The sequence below is a fragment of the Pagrus pagrus genome (assembly GCF_965226575.1).
Source record: "Pagrus pagrus genome assembly, chromosome: 16".
Taxonomy (NCBI): Eukaryota; Metazoa; Chordata; class Actinopteri; order Spariformes; family Sparidae; genus Pagrus; species Pagrus pagrus.
Genome location: NC_140200.1, coordinates 8,832,310 through 8,847,400, shown reverse-complemented (window position 1 = coordinate 8,847,400; position 15,091 = coordinate 8,832,310). Strand labels below are relative to the sequence as shown.

Below are 15,091 nucleotides of genomic sequence, written 5' to 3'. Positions count from 1 at the left end.
CGACTGGAAACAACGGACTTGTGAAGTTTAGTTCCGCACAATTTGCATAGCAGGTTTCACAAATTCTTCTTTAAAAAGGAAAACAAAAATGTGCTCAATGCTTTCCAATGATCTTTAAAATTAACACTGAAGTTAAATGCATCCGGAGTCTTTAAATCTTCAACTAGGGGAGTCAGTAGGACAGAAAATGACGTGAAAATATAGTAAAATCAAATTTGAGTGTATGTGAAATGTTTCTTCATCTCATTCATCCAAAATAAAACCATCCACTGGACTTACATTAAAGAGCTGAAGACTACATTTTTCACTGGGTCCTTTGTCAATTCAGAAATCTACTTCATCAAAAGAAAATAGCCTATTCGTCCTATTTTATGGTGGGGTTTCCCTTAACATTTTTATTAGGCTACAACATAACAAGTGAGGTCATTGATGGGGATTAAAGTATGGAAACAGTCATGACCATTTACAGTGAAAGCCAAACAGATACAGAAACAGAACTGAACCCATTTTTTGTGAGGCATGAGTGAAGATACTGCACTGCCAAACATGTTAACCTAAATAAGGATACAGGGTCTCAGTGGTACAGAAATATGATTTTCATGCCAACCAAACCACCGCAAACAGTTTCAATGTGCACCTGCTTTTAATGGCTCCTCCATTAATCATCCTTTCATCTCCAGCTGCATGAAACATCTAACAATATCCAAAAGAAACACTAGGTGGTGACATTGAAAGATTTTTGGAGATTTGTGGTGTTGAAAGACTGAACAGCATGGGCCCATAATTCAATAAGTAAGGTACATTCATTCATGAGAAACACATGATTGTGTAGTCTAGGTTAAGGAATGTATGTATGTTATTCTGATAACAAACTGTATGGTGAGTCAGGTCCCAGACTCTACACAACCTCCTCAGATGGACAAGGCGTTTTAAAAGCTCCTGGTTGGTCAGTCAGACTGTCTACCTGGTGACAGTGACCTGTGAATCCAACACAAGGGAAAAAAGTAAATTCCCATCTATAGAGTACAGTATTACCAGACTAACAAGTCATGGCAGATCAACATAAGGAAAGGAAAAAAGGAAGAAAGCTCAGGAGAGGGAATCCAAACAGGGACCCATCCCTCCTTGGATGGCAGAGGAGCCACATGAAAAACTGGTAGTTTCAGTAAAATGAACAAAGCGTCCAGGAATGAAATGAGTTCAGCGAGGGGGAGGTCAGTGGGTGGAGGTGGAGGTGGAGATGGAGGCTGCTGATACGCATGAGACGGGGGAGGTGGAGCCACATGGAAAGACAGCTCATAGTAATTTAATGTAACTAAGTGCATTTACTCAAGTAGTGTACTTGGGCTCAGATTGGAGGTACTTGTACTTTATTTGAATATGATCTTCTCATTCCACTTTATACTTTCACTCCACAACATCTCAGAGGGATATCTTGTACGTTTATCTCCAATTTTTTGAGCCGTTATATTAATAATTAGCTTTATAGGTAAGATTTTTGCATACAAAACATATAAAGTTGTACAAGTAGTCGATTTAATAAACTATTTTGATAATCGATAAATCATTTTTCATGATTCCAGCTCCTCTAAAGTGAGGATTCTCTGCTTTTCCATTTAATCAGCTTCATATTTTTAATGTATCTTTGATCATTTTGAGGATTGGACCGTTGATTGGAGACGTTGAGTCACGTTTATTGATCCAGCACATTTCATACGACAGATGTAGACCCAATGTGCTTGAAAACACACACAAAAAAACATATATAAAAACATGTAAGATAGAAACATGGAATAAAACATATAAGATGAGAAGGTCACACAATGAAAAGGAATCAGGTAAGAAGGTGTTAAACAAGTGTTGTGAAGGGGTCACTGCAGGATCTTGGTAACTTGGTTGACATTTCTCACTATCTATTTTTTTTTTTTTCAGAATTTTTCCCAAACAATTAATCAAGAAAATAATCAGCAGATTAAACCATAATTAAAATAATCAGTCTTATTCAAAAAAAAGTTCAAAATGAGCTCCACTTCAACCAGCCACAACAATGAAACCCTGTTTTTTATATGAATATATGAGTAATAATCATCTAATGATTATATGATAACGGTCAAACGGTTCCAGGGGCCATTTTTCTGCATTGAGTACTTTTACTCTCATTACTTAAAGTACATTTTCCTCATTATACTTACTTCTTTTAGTAACATTTTAAATGCAGGACTCACTCAAGTCATTTCTTGCTTAATCTCAAGTGAAACAGGAGGCTTTGCACACCCTGAGAATAGAGATGATAAAAAACAATTTGAGTCTAGACTGAGAGATCATAAGCTCTCCTGATAGCAGCTGGGAGTTTATTCTAAAGAGAGGGGGTGTGCGAGGAAAGAGCTGTTGCCTGAGGATTTTGTCTTCAGTTTTCGGGACAGCGATGAGGTCTTCCTGCAGAGATCTTAAAGCACCTCCTCCAATTGGAGACTCCCTAAAGAGGGGAACACTTTTGAAGAGAGAAGAAGAAGAAGAGGAGCAGATAGTTTGGTGACGGCTTGTTTGCTTTAGACACATCTTTGTCAGGACAGTGTGTGTGTGTGTGTGTGTGTGTGTGTGTGTGTGTGTGTGTGTGTGTGTGTGTGTGTGTGTGTGTGTGTGCACTTGTGATGTATTGCAAGTCAGAGCAGTATTTGCTTCAGTTGCAGCCTGTCTGGGCTTCACAATAGATGGTTTTTTACTTGTACCCTTTCCAGCCCACATCATAGGGAACGCATGTATAGACGCCGGGGCTCAATTGAATGTGAGAGCGAGCATTGCTTTACAAACCAAATAACTGCCCTTCCGCTCAGGAAAAGATGCTTCGCTGTGGCTTTCTTAAAAAGAAGATGGGTGGATAAAAAATGGCTTTCAAAGCAAATATTCACTACACAGCAATACGCAGGGTACAATAGAGTAACACAACCTCTATGTTTTATTTAACAGGACGCTTAGACAAATGTGTTGGTGCAGGAGGAGATGATTTATTTTAGCATCTGCTGTAAAAGGCTCAGTAATAAAATGTTCACTTTCATGGCAGCAGCTGAATGTTTAAAGAGATAACACTTGATGAAACACGCTTTGCTCACTCTGCCTTGGAGGAATCATATTAATACACTTGTCAAACACTAACTACATTTATATTAAAAGAACATTCAGAGACCTGGGTGATGACTGCCAAATGCTGAACGCTCGCTTGCGTCACGCAGACTTTCAAGTTTATCGATGAGTTCTTCGCCTTTTGGAACGTTGTACGGGGACGTAACAAACATCTTCTGCCAAAATGTTAGGGACTAACAGTTTGCACCAACACCTACACCATTACTCAGTCAGCTGTTTGTTTGTTTTTTTCCAGTTTTTAGTGAAGACAATGTCTCATCCAACCTTCTGTTCTGCCTGGTTTGTTTGCTGTTTGTTCTGCCATGTGATGTTGTTTCGTTATTGTGGGCATGTCCAGTGAATCAGAGCAGTCTGTCACGACGGATAATGATGACTTAAACGTGGGTGCAGAGTCTAATACCAAAATATGTTGTGTAAGCTCCGGGAGACATTTGGGAGAGGCTATTCTCGATCTGTCAAAACAATACATTTGCCCAAAATTTTGTTTTTTCATTGTTTTAGTTCAGATTTTTTAAGATGCCACACTGTTGATTCTTCTTCTCCCCCTCTTCCTCCTTCTTCTTCTTCTTCTTCTTCTTCTTCCTCGTCTTCTTCTTCTTCTCCTCCTTCTCCTTCTTCTTCTTCTCCTTCTTCTTCTCCTTCTTCTCCTTCTTCTTATTCTTCTTCTCCTTCTTCTTCTTCTCCGTCTCCTTCTTCTCCTTCTCCTTCTTCTTCTTCTTTTTCTTCTTCTTCTTCATCTTCTTCTTCTCGTCTTTTCCTTCTTCTTCTCCTTCTTCTTCTCCTTCTTCTACTTCTTCTTATTCTTCTTCTCCTTCTTTTTCTTCTCCGTCTCCTTCTTCTCCTTCTCCTTTTCCTTCTTCTTCTTCTTCTTCTCCTTCTTCTCCTTCTCCTTCTTCTTCTTCTTCTTCTTCTTTTTCTTCTTCTTCTTCATCTTCTTCTTCTTCTCCTTCTTCTTCTTCTCCTTCTTCTTCTTCTCCTCGTCTTTTCCTTCTTCTTCTTCTGCTTCTCCTCCTCCTTCTGTTTTTGTAAATTTCAGTTACTGCTTGACCAGATTTGCCCGGTCATGTCTCTGTCGCATGGAGGGGCTCTGTTGCATTGAGACATTCACATTTAGCAAACAAGAGACTCTTTAATTATGTAGGACATTTCATTTCATGTGGAAGCACAGTGCGCCTCAGAGAGTGCGGCCAAAAACAACCATGTGGATAGCCTTAGGATGAAACATTAGACACAGTTAAAGGGAAACACAGACACAAATAATGCATGTTAGTTAAAACATCATTTAGGGAATAATAAATAAATAAAGAAGGCTGGCCGCTGACCACAGCTACAGTCATCAACCTGCTCCTCAGAGGGAAAAACAGAGAAAAAATGTAAAAGCTCCTGAAGGATTCATCACTAATTACATTCTTTGCATTATTTATTGCATGTAGCATGAGCCGCATGTGTACTGCTGTAAACCTTGTAATGGGTTCCCAATTAGTTTTCATCAAAATTGAAAACGTCGTGAGAGCTGTTTTCTTTCTTCCTTTCTTTCTTTCTTTCTTTCTTTCTTTCTTTCTTTCTTTCTTTCTTTCTTTCTTTCTCTTGTTGCACTGTGTCTTGGTTTGGTTGTGTGGTAGTTTGGTAACCAACTCGGTAAAACTGTGTGGATTAGGAGATTACTAACAGGATTAACATTTTAAAATAGTAATAATAATAAACACAACATCACTCTGGTCTCGAGTGAAACCGAATACACAATTTAGAGGAAATAAAAGTCATCTTTTTCATTTCTTTTTTCTTCAAAAAAGTAATCAAGTTACATTACTTGAATATTGTGACACTTGGATTACATTACTGACCACATCTTTTAACAGGTGATCAGTAACTGTATTGGGATATACTGTATATGTAGAGTAACCCCCCCAAAACCCTGGTCACTGGCAATGAACTCTCTCATTACTAACTCATCATTAAGGTTAAAAACAGGATGTGTCATCATTTTTTTGTGTCACTCGTGGATGAATAGCTACACATTTCTGGCTCCCTGATGAGATTTGTACGTCACGTAAACTGAAACCTTGTTTCTAGAATTAGAAACCTCTTCTGCTCGCTGTAAAATCCACCGACATGAAAGCGAGCACGTACAAATCGATCAGATTGCTTGCTTTCACCAACACAAACATCACATTTCATTGTGTTGTGCCAAGTGTTTGAATGGCATAATGGCCTAAACACGTTGGTAAACCTCAGCAGCAGGGATACTCACACAAGCTAGGAAAAGTGAGACATGACACAGGCTCGTCCACAACGCATCATGGTTTTCATCCACACACACACACACACACACAAACACACACACACACACACACACACACACACACACACACACACACTGAGTCTGATTTATTTAGCCTACGCCACCCTGAGCAACCTTCATCGTGATCCCTTCCTCGAGGGACCTCTGAGTTCTTCTTGCAACTCCTGCCTTGTAATCTTTAATCCCCACCCACCCACACACACACACACACACACACACACACACACACACACACACACACACGCATACACACACTCATGTTAGGCCTGCGATTTGCTTTTGTTTTGTTTAAAATGACTAATGCCCGTTTGCTGCCCTGTAAAACGATTCGTGACAAATTGGTTAAGAAAGTGCTTTATAATTTGAACGGATGTCCCGTGATTTGATTGTTTTTATTGCTGTGAGGCCTTGGCTGCATTAAACTGCCTACAATCTTCTGCACATTAGAGCTGAGTGTGCATCTGGTGCGCAGCTCAAAAGGCCTAACAGCCCTGAGGAAGAGGAGAAAATGAGGGGCTACTCAGATGAAACAGGTTTTCATGATCTGCCGGTACCTTGCACACGACCTCTTGTGTGCATTCGATCACATTTAAAGAATTTTTCTTCCTGGACGTTCTGCGCCCGGAGGAGCAGCTACACCCAGCAACACTGTGACTTCCCCTGCATTTATAAAAACATGGACTTTCTTATTTCACTAAATCAGTAACAGTCCACCATGAGAGGTGCTAAACTATCTAATTTTACATGATGTATTTGTACCACAAACAAAAGATGTTTGTAGATTATCATCATTTATGTGACAGCTTTTAATGATAAAGGAATAATTAAATCAAGCCTCACAGTATCTTTAGTTGTGCTCGGTTTACTGTAAATGTGATCATACAAATGCTCTCTTATGTACTGTAAGGTATATTATAAGCACTGGATGAAAACATATGGTTGTTTTGACATGAAACCAGAGAAGACCTGGTCCAGTGAACCCAATCAGAATTAAGTAGGTAAATTAATGTTCCTCTGGGCTCCATTTCCCCGGTCCAGTGGCATCTCTTATCCTGGCTGTAGAAGACAGGAAAACCTCTCCATAATGTGTTAAAGGATAAGTTAATTCAAAAATGTAAATTCAGTCATTATCCACTCGCTGATGGAAAGTTGGGGGAGGTTTGTGATGTGATGTGTCATTAGTCACAAGATCAGCAGAGGAGGATATGATGATAATATCACCGTCACTCCTCTCAAAAATACATTTTGCTTACGACTGAACGCTTGAGCATCACTCTGCAGGATGACGTACGTACGAGCGTGAAGCTGGAACTCACAACTAGTTTGGAAGCCAGTTAAACTAAAGTCTAGTTGAAGAAGAAGGAGGTGTTTTATTTTCTTTTTTGTTCTTTTTACAGATAATTAAAGACATTTTGAAACACATTTCAACAATTTTTTGTTATGTGTCTTAAAACATGTCTGGAATGGATGAATTCACAGTCAATGTAGTCAAGTCAGTTTTATTTACATAGCCTAAAATCACAAATCACATTGCCTCTGGAGGCTTTATAAGCCTGTCCTCAGACCTGCGACTCCACTAATGGAAAAACTTCCCCAAAAACCCTTTTAGAAGAGTTTAAAAGGTAGATAGTTCATTGTTATAATAGCATTATTTAAACATACCATTAACTGAAATGCCTGAATATCACATTCTTGACGCGGCTGCTTGGTGATGTGCCTTTATTTGAGCCTTTCTTGGCCCAAGGTCGTCTGCACTTCACATGATTTTGTACTCATACCGACATACTCTAATATAATGAGAGTCGAAATCATTTGAGTTAAAGTGTTTTTGTATTGGAATTCATGTGGGTGTTCAATCAGATGAATCTCTAAGTCTAAACTTTAAATATTACTCTGGCCTTGTAATGCTGTCATGATTATGTAGAGGGTGTGTTGTGTGTCTAATGTGTGTATGGATGCTTTTGAGTGTCTATCATAGGACAAAATCAAGTTAAAAGAAACAGAAATGATGTTTGGTTTAATCCAGACACCTGTGATGATCTATAGATAAATGAGATGCTGATTTTACTCTGTTTATGGATTAAAGGGGCGCTGTGTAGTTTTGTAGAAGAAATTCAAACTCAGAATTTGATAATTACAATAATAATGAGGCAATAATACAAACTCGAGGACATTTTGCCCTCTCCCCACCTCTTCTGGGGGCTTAAGACTGTGTTTCAGGGTTGAAACCTCAACGAGGCTCTTCAGAGAGACGTATAGAAAAGACACTCAGCGCTGTTTCAGCACTGGACAGCTCCAATGAAACCCGGCATCCACAACAGGAGAGCAGAGCCGCTGGCAGCCGGGCTGAAGCGGACATGATCCAATCAATCTCACACTGGATCTGACCCTGCGTGGCAGCTCAGTGGGCACAGTCTAATCACTGGGCTGCTTCTGAGCCTGCGGCGGACTCACCAGCTCTTTTGCTCGCACATGCTACCAGAGGGGAAAGCGTCAATGTTCAGCAAACGCTTAACCCCTTGTTGGCTGATGCTGAGGGGGAGAAGACCCAACATGTCTCTTAGCAACCATACCAGAGGCCTATAGATTCACCTATAGATAAATGCTGTCTTCCCCTGGAGGATACAGCTTGCCTTTTTGGCTTACAGAGCTAATTTCTAATTGTTTGTGTGGAAATGACTCTTCTCTGATTAAATATATTAACATCACAAGGATATTAATGATAAGCAATGCTGATAGAAACCTAAAGGGACATTACACAACACTTAAAGGCACTTTAAGGTCACTATAAAGTCTTTAAAAAGGAATACAAGTAAAAAAGAGCTTTTCTTTTCGTTCCTCCTACACAAAGTGACCCCACACTGTGTCACTGTGGCTGATTCAAACGTTCAAACAACAGGAAAGACTCCCTTTGGTGGTGGTGGTGAGGCATTTTGCCTTACATCATGCAGTCAGTCCACTCCTGCATTTTTGGGGGCTTCAAACAAGACACTAGATGGCAACAACCACGTTGAGAGGGAGAGACTGTGCGTGCCTGAGTGTGTTTGTGTGTGTGTGTGTGTGTGAGAGAGAGAGAGTGAGAGAAAGGAGGGGGTGAGAGAAAGGGAGAGGTGGGGAGGGGAGGGGGGGAGATGAATTACGTCGGCGTGGGACAGTGGAGGGACGGTCTGCTCATGGCACTCAGCTTGCAGCTGGAGGAGAGCTGCAGAGAGGGGAAACAACTGAGCAGCGGGGAGCGAGATTAGCGCACAGGTAGAAAATTGGTCCGCCACAGTTGGATGCATGAGTTCCACGTTCAGTTTGTTTGAACTTGTAGATTAGATTGTTTGTTAGCAGGTGGGGATAGATCTGCAGCGGAGGGAAAGCGAGACAAGATGTGCTGCGTCCGTGGCGCCACCGGTGCGCAATCCGGGGACAGAGTGAGCGACGGCGACGCGCTGACACCCCGCTTTTAGATGGCTCCAACATTTGGGGTGCAAAACAGGTGTCAGGGAAGTGTCGTCACGAACCCCGGAAGCCGGAGGAGGTGGAAACATCAGAGGGAAAGATGGCAGCGAAATCCGATGGTCGCGGGGTCGTCACCGGTTTCGCCCAGCTGCACAACCTGGACGAGGTGGTGGGGACGGGAGAGGACGACAATCGGGACGGCAGCTCATTCCACATCTGCCACTGCTGCAACACCTCGTCGTGCTACTGGGGCTGCCGGAGCGCCTGCCTGCATTACCTCCGGGGGAAGGGGAAGGGGAAGAGGGGAGATGCGGCGCGGCCACCGCAGGAGGAGCGCCTCTGGCTGGACTGCCTGTGGATCATCCTGGCAATGCTGGTCTTTTTCTGGGACGTGGGGACCGATTTGTGGCTGTCCATCGACTATTACCACAAGCAGGACTTCCTGTGGTCAGGCCTGACCCTGTTCTTCGTCTTGGTGCCCTCGGTTCTGGTCCAGATCCTGAGCTTCAGGTGGTTTGTGCAGGATTTCACTGGGGGCGGACTGGGCTCCGTGGAGGGGCTGAGTAGTCGAAGAGCTACATTCGGTCTGCAGAGAGACAGGTGCTGCCGCCTCTCTGTCTGGGTCTGGCAGACCATCATTCACATCTTTCAGTTGGGACAAGTGTGGAGGTAAGACAACCTGAAAGTTTGGCTCAAAACAATCGGTTAAAAGCTCTAAAGCTCAGTGCGTCCCGCTCCTCTCACGCTCTCCTTTCACTTCAGCCTCCTAACCTCCTCTTGACTGTCACCTGGTATAACCCGTTGTTGTGTACATGACTGGGGTGAAAATCAGCACCGTGGTGATGCCATTACGCTCGCCCCACAGTCTCCACTCACATGCCCGCATTTGCATTTTCCAACATATCTTAATTTTCACGCTCTTTTGCAGCAATTTCCCAGCGTGTCCACAACCAAACTGCACCGCTCTGTGATTATTTCATCACAGTGCGCCATTGCGCTTGTGTGGGGAGGGAAACGAGTGGCTGTTTGTTCAAAGACGGACAGGTAGAAGCTGAGCGCTCCTGTGTGTGTGTGTGTGTGTGTGTTGTCTGAGCGTGTGCGTGCGTGTGTGTGTCAGGCGCGCCGTGCACATCACAGTGCATCACACTACACATGGTCGCGTCGGTTCACCCGCTCTCCCTCCCCGCGTCAAATACTCCCAACTCTGCAACTAGAGGCCAGACGAGCATCTGTTTTCACGGCTCACAAAACTACATCTTCCCCCCACAGACATGATGTCATCGATTCCTCTGCGACGCTCGACATCTTTGGTCCCCAAATCCGTTTCTTTCCTTTTTTTTTTTTTTTTGCTTTTTTTTTCTGTCGGCCGTGCAAATTGACGCGTCTGGGGACCGCGGGGATGCTCAAGGTGCACGTCTCCGCGCGTAATGTGTGACATGTAGCCGCTACAGTGCTGTAGTAGTAAAATGTGACACTGGTGCGCGCAGCTCGTCTACTCCGTTCTGGCTGTTCGGTCGATGCTTGTGAGCAGCGAGTTGTTTTTGGTGCAGACAGACGCAGTGGCTGGCATTTAATGGGGAAAAAAAAAAAAATAAAAACCGAGTAACGCATGACGGCTGCCCTGCCAGCGGCTGGGAAAATGTAAAACAGCACACTGTGAGAGTGAGTGGAGGGGGTCACGTCATTTCATCCTCACTTTTTTTTTTTTCAGGTTTTCGGTTCGACGTCTGCAGTGTGTGTGTTTTTTTTGTTGTGTGTGCGCCAGAGCTCGACCACTGATTGTGTTACAGTATTTGTGTTTGACAGCTGCCTCAGCTCCTCGTCTGACAAAATGGATTTTTCTTCTTTTTTTTTTTTTCTAAAGCCAAGATTGTTGTTGTGGTCTAATGCATGAGAACATTTGTGCCAGGGGCTAAATTACTCACATGCTGAGGCTGAGAGTAAAATCCGAACTGAAACTCACTGACCTTTTTTTTTTTTTTTTTTTTGAAAGAAAGAAAAAAATGCCAGAAGCCTTAAATGAGATACCTTCTCATCCAGTCACACACACACACACACACACACACACACACACAGTTTAGTCTGAAAATAAGCCTCATTTTCTTTCCATGTGGCTGAGAGGAGCATCTTCACTCTCATGTTCAGGATCAATTTAGTGCCCCCTGTCAAGATGGCTTTTCCCAGAATGAGACAATCCACTCTGCATTTCTCATCAGACTCATTTTGAGCTGCACCTGAAGCCTGTTATATTGATTAGCTGCAGTTGCATTGGCTCAAGTTCATTTACTCTCCTGTGGTACAATTGATTATGCTGCTCATATCTGTCGTGGGAAGGAGATGTGGAGAGAGCTGCGAGCTGGTGCACGGTCAGAGTCGTTGGCCTGTGCTGGTGGTTGTGGTGGTTGGTAACTCAAAGTGCACAAGGAAGGCGACTTTCTGTGGTGTCACTGGACGGGATGTAACGAAAGGATCATTGCACGAATCACATGACATGCAGCTAGCACATTAAGATGTTTAGATGTCCCCAGCTGTTCCTTTGTATGCATAATGTTCGCCAGAATAAATGTTGGCATCTTACGTTTCAGCAAACAACAAATATGTTGAAACTACACATTTCTTTATGTGGCAACTCTACGTTCTTTAGGTTCAATTTCCTGTTTTATGTTGTGACAACTCTGTGTTTTGGTCTGGTTAAATCAAAGCACAAAACTGCAAGGCTTAATAAAAGATCACGTTTTGTCTTACGTGGTTCTGTCGCCACAAACACGGCTGGAAATGGCTCTGACGTCTCGTTAATAATATCCGGTGGTTTCAGCCTTACAAATGTCGAAACGTCATCTTGAACAGTGGTCTGTCGCCTGGTTGCCACCCGGTCGCGAGAATACATTTTAACGAAGTGCGTTTCTGACAAACCGCAGTAAGTTCAAACTGAATGCTTCTTTGTGTTGCAACTTTATGTTTGTTTGGGACACTTAAAAGAATAGCCACCATATCAGCTAGATATCCCCAGGTGTCCATAAGAGTATCCACTGGTGTGACTTGAGCTGTGGTCGGCCGTTTGGCAGCCATGTTGGCTGTAACAATGCCACCACCTCGTGATGTGAAAGTCAGCTAATGAGCATATAATGTGAATGTGATGTGCCACGTTTGCTACAAATGTCCACCATGAACGTATCTGTGGTTTCCAGAAACGCTAACTGCTAGGCCGTGGTAGCCAGCCCGTCCAGCTGTCAAGACACCGCCATCCCGTCGACCATCTGAAATCTTGATGTATCACGTATGACACGCACATATTTGATTGTATCTGTGGTTTGCAGAAACGCACAATGCCTACTTTTTATTCTGGCGACTGGGCTGAAATATTACCATGAACATTTTGAGGAATTACTTCAAAACGACACCTTTATTTGATTTGTTAATAAACCTTTGGAGCAGCATGCAGTGCGGCAGGACTTGCTTTCTGCAAGGGCTCAATCTAATAATAATTGTCATTATTGATAAAGCTGCTGATTATTTTCATGATTAATTGATTAATTGTTGGTCTAAAACAGGGGTTCCCAACCACCAGGCAGTGGACCGCAACCAGGCCTTGAGTAGTTCAATAGGAACAAAAGTTGCTGATGTAGTTGCCATTTTCATGTGTGTTGTGCAGTAGATTAGGCAGCATTGTGCTTTTACCCATGTCTGGTCCGTGTTGTCAAAAAGTTTGGGAACCCCTGGTCCATAAATGTCAACAAAAAATGCTCATCGCTAGGTTTGGGCAATGGCTCCCAAATTGGCATATGACGATATCCGCAGTGAAACATAGCCATGGACAACGATATCAGTGTTTATTTAACGAGATTAAAAGGCTCGGTGGTAGATGACGGTCAGCCATCAGCGATGGACAATGGCTACGTCTATCAGCCCAACCATGTCCATCACAATTTTTGTCCAACCAACAGTCCAAAACCAAAAGTCTCTTCATTTACTCTCATGAATGACATAGAAAAGCAGCAAATCCTTTGATTTAAGAAGCTGGACCCAGTTGTTGTAGCTCTCCACCTACAGTGATGCACGTTTTAAGGCACATTAGGACAAACGAACCACAATACAGCGCGTGGACCAACTTTAGTTTTCACCACTAGCCTCAGATTTACAGGTACAGTTGTAATAACCTGACCCAAGAGGAACCAAACTGTGAGTGTTTTGAAACTTGCTTATAAGCAACTCAAGTAAACATAATGTGTTGGTGTGTATGTTGTGACAGCACGAAGCCCAGGGCGAGGGATCATTGTCAGGCCACTGTCTCCCTTCGGACATGATCCGCCCGGCTGCTGGTTCGGGGGTCGAGGGTCAAAAGCTGCTCTTGTCAGCTTAGTGAGAGTTCATAGCCTCAGACCCACAGGGCTAACACTTGATATGGAGATTATTAGCCATTGTGAGAGGCCAGACTGCCAATAGGTAGCATATGTTATCATTTTACATTGTATCATGGGGTGTGAACATTGCTGAACATCTACTTAGTTTAGGGTTTCATCCCATGACACATATGGTGCATTTAATTGTTAGTATCTCGTCGTCATATGGGGAATAAATAACCAGTTTCCATGGCTGGATTTCAACGAACACGGCTGTTCCTGACAGGCTGCTACAGTATCAGTTTGTGAAATGTTTTGCCTTCATTAACACGAGAAAACAAGATGAAGTTCTGACAGGAGTCAAAAACACTGCCTCATCATGTCTCATTACTCAATCCTGTTTTCAATTCTACATTCAATTAGCCGCTTTCCCTCTGTGCACCTGAGGACCGAGCTGATGACAGAATCGCCAGGCTTGTTTTGCAGTTATCCCCCTGTTAATTGTCGACCGAACGGGAGGAGGATTCCTCTCCCATCTGTAATCCCGGCTCTCCGCAGCTCTTTCATGTCGTCCTCCCTGCGAATCGCCGGCACTGCTGACGGCGTCCCCTTAAGCTTTAGAGATTCTGCTCACATACGCTCGGGCAGGCAGTGGATCACACATACACCGAGGTCTCCTGGCAGTAGGATGGACAGCTTAATCAGTGTAAACCCAAATTAGCGTCTGAGTGGAAACGAACTGCATCCATCTCTGACCCCCCGAGGAAATCCATGTAGAAAGTTTTGGGAGCTCTTTGTTGTTGGGAAATCCCAGCAGAATTGGGTGTGGTGCTGTTCCTCTTCTTCCTTTTTAGTTTGAGGTGAAAATATTGCATAACAGGCAATCTTCAGTAGCTTCTCACAAGCTGAGACCAACCTAAATTCAGACAGTAACTAAATATTTCAACATTTTTAAAAGGGCACTCCACTGATATGAAGTTCAGTTCACTCATCATAGGGAGCGCCACATCTGGAAAACAGCTGTGTAATGTCTTCTGTGGTTCTGGGGCTTTTCAAAGTTTGAACATTTTTTTTTTTTTTCACTTTTAACAGAAGGTAGGCGTTAGAAACTATGTGGAGTGGAGTTTGAAAGATGTGTACAATAAGGAGGTGAGGAGGGTCTAATGAAGGCTCTGGTCGAAATGGATTATGAAAATGTATCATGGGAAATGTAGGATCCAGCTTTCTAGAAGCCTGACCCACACTCAAGACAAGGGATGGGTAAAATAACCAATAATATAATAGTATCTCGATATGAGACCATATATTGTCTTAGATCTGGGATATTGTTTTATTGTGATATGGTGTAAGTGTCTTTTCCTGGGGGGTCAATAGCCTTTTTGTGGCCCTTCCAGTGGACAAAACGTGGTGAAGTGTCCTCTTGGGTACCCTTCCAGTTTACTATAAGTGTATCATGACTTTCTGCTCGCTGGTGCCCCCCTTTTTTTTCGCCCCTGCCCTTCAAACACCCTGAGTCCGCCACTGGGCCCACGATTTTCAAATCTGACCTGTGGCCCTCTGCTACATGGCATTCCCGCTCTCTCTCATCCTTTCCTGTCCATCTTCGCTTGTACTTTCAGAAATAAAGCCATGCAAACGTTATAACAAAATAACAATAATACAAACAGGGTGGTATTATTTTCAGGCCATATCATCCAGCACTGCTAGAGACTAAAGGTCAGGATATCTCGGCCTCTGATGATCTGGGTGTGGTGGTCCGCACGTTTTAGCTGACACACTAGAGAGATCAGGAGCTGTCCCTCCTGAAAAAAAGACTCCTCAGCTCTTCTTTGTGGGAGCTGTCCAGTGCTGAAATCCTGGC

General features: G+C 43.1%; 1 protein-coding gene across 1 annotated transcript in view; it reads left to right on the top strand.

The window, feature by feature from the left end:
* The first annotated feature begins 8,678 nt into the window (after positions 1–8,678).
* Positions 8,679–15,091, top strand: part of xkr6b (XK, Kell blood group complex subunit-related family, member 6b) — a 60,625-nt gene continuing 54,212 nt past the window's right edge. The window contains exon 1 of the mRNA XM_084376703.1: positions 8,679–9,559. Coding sequence (XP_084232829.1) covers positions 8,991–9,559 — 569 coding nt within the window. The 5' untranslated portion in view covers positions 8,679–8,990. The remainder of the gene's footprint in view (positions 9,560–15,091) is intronic.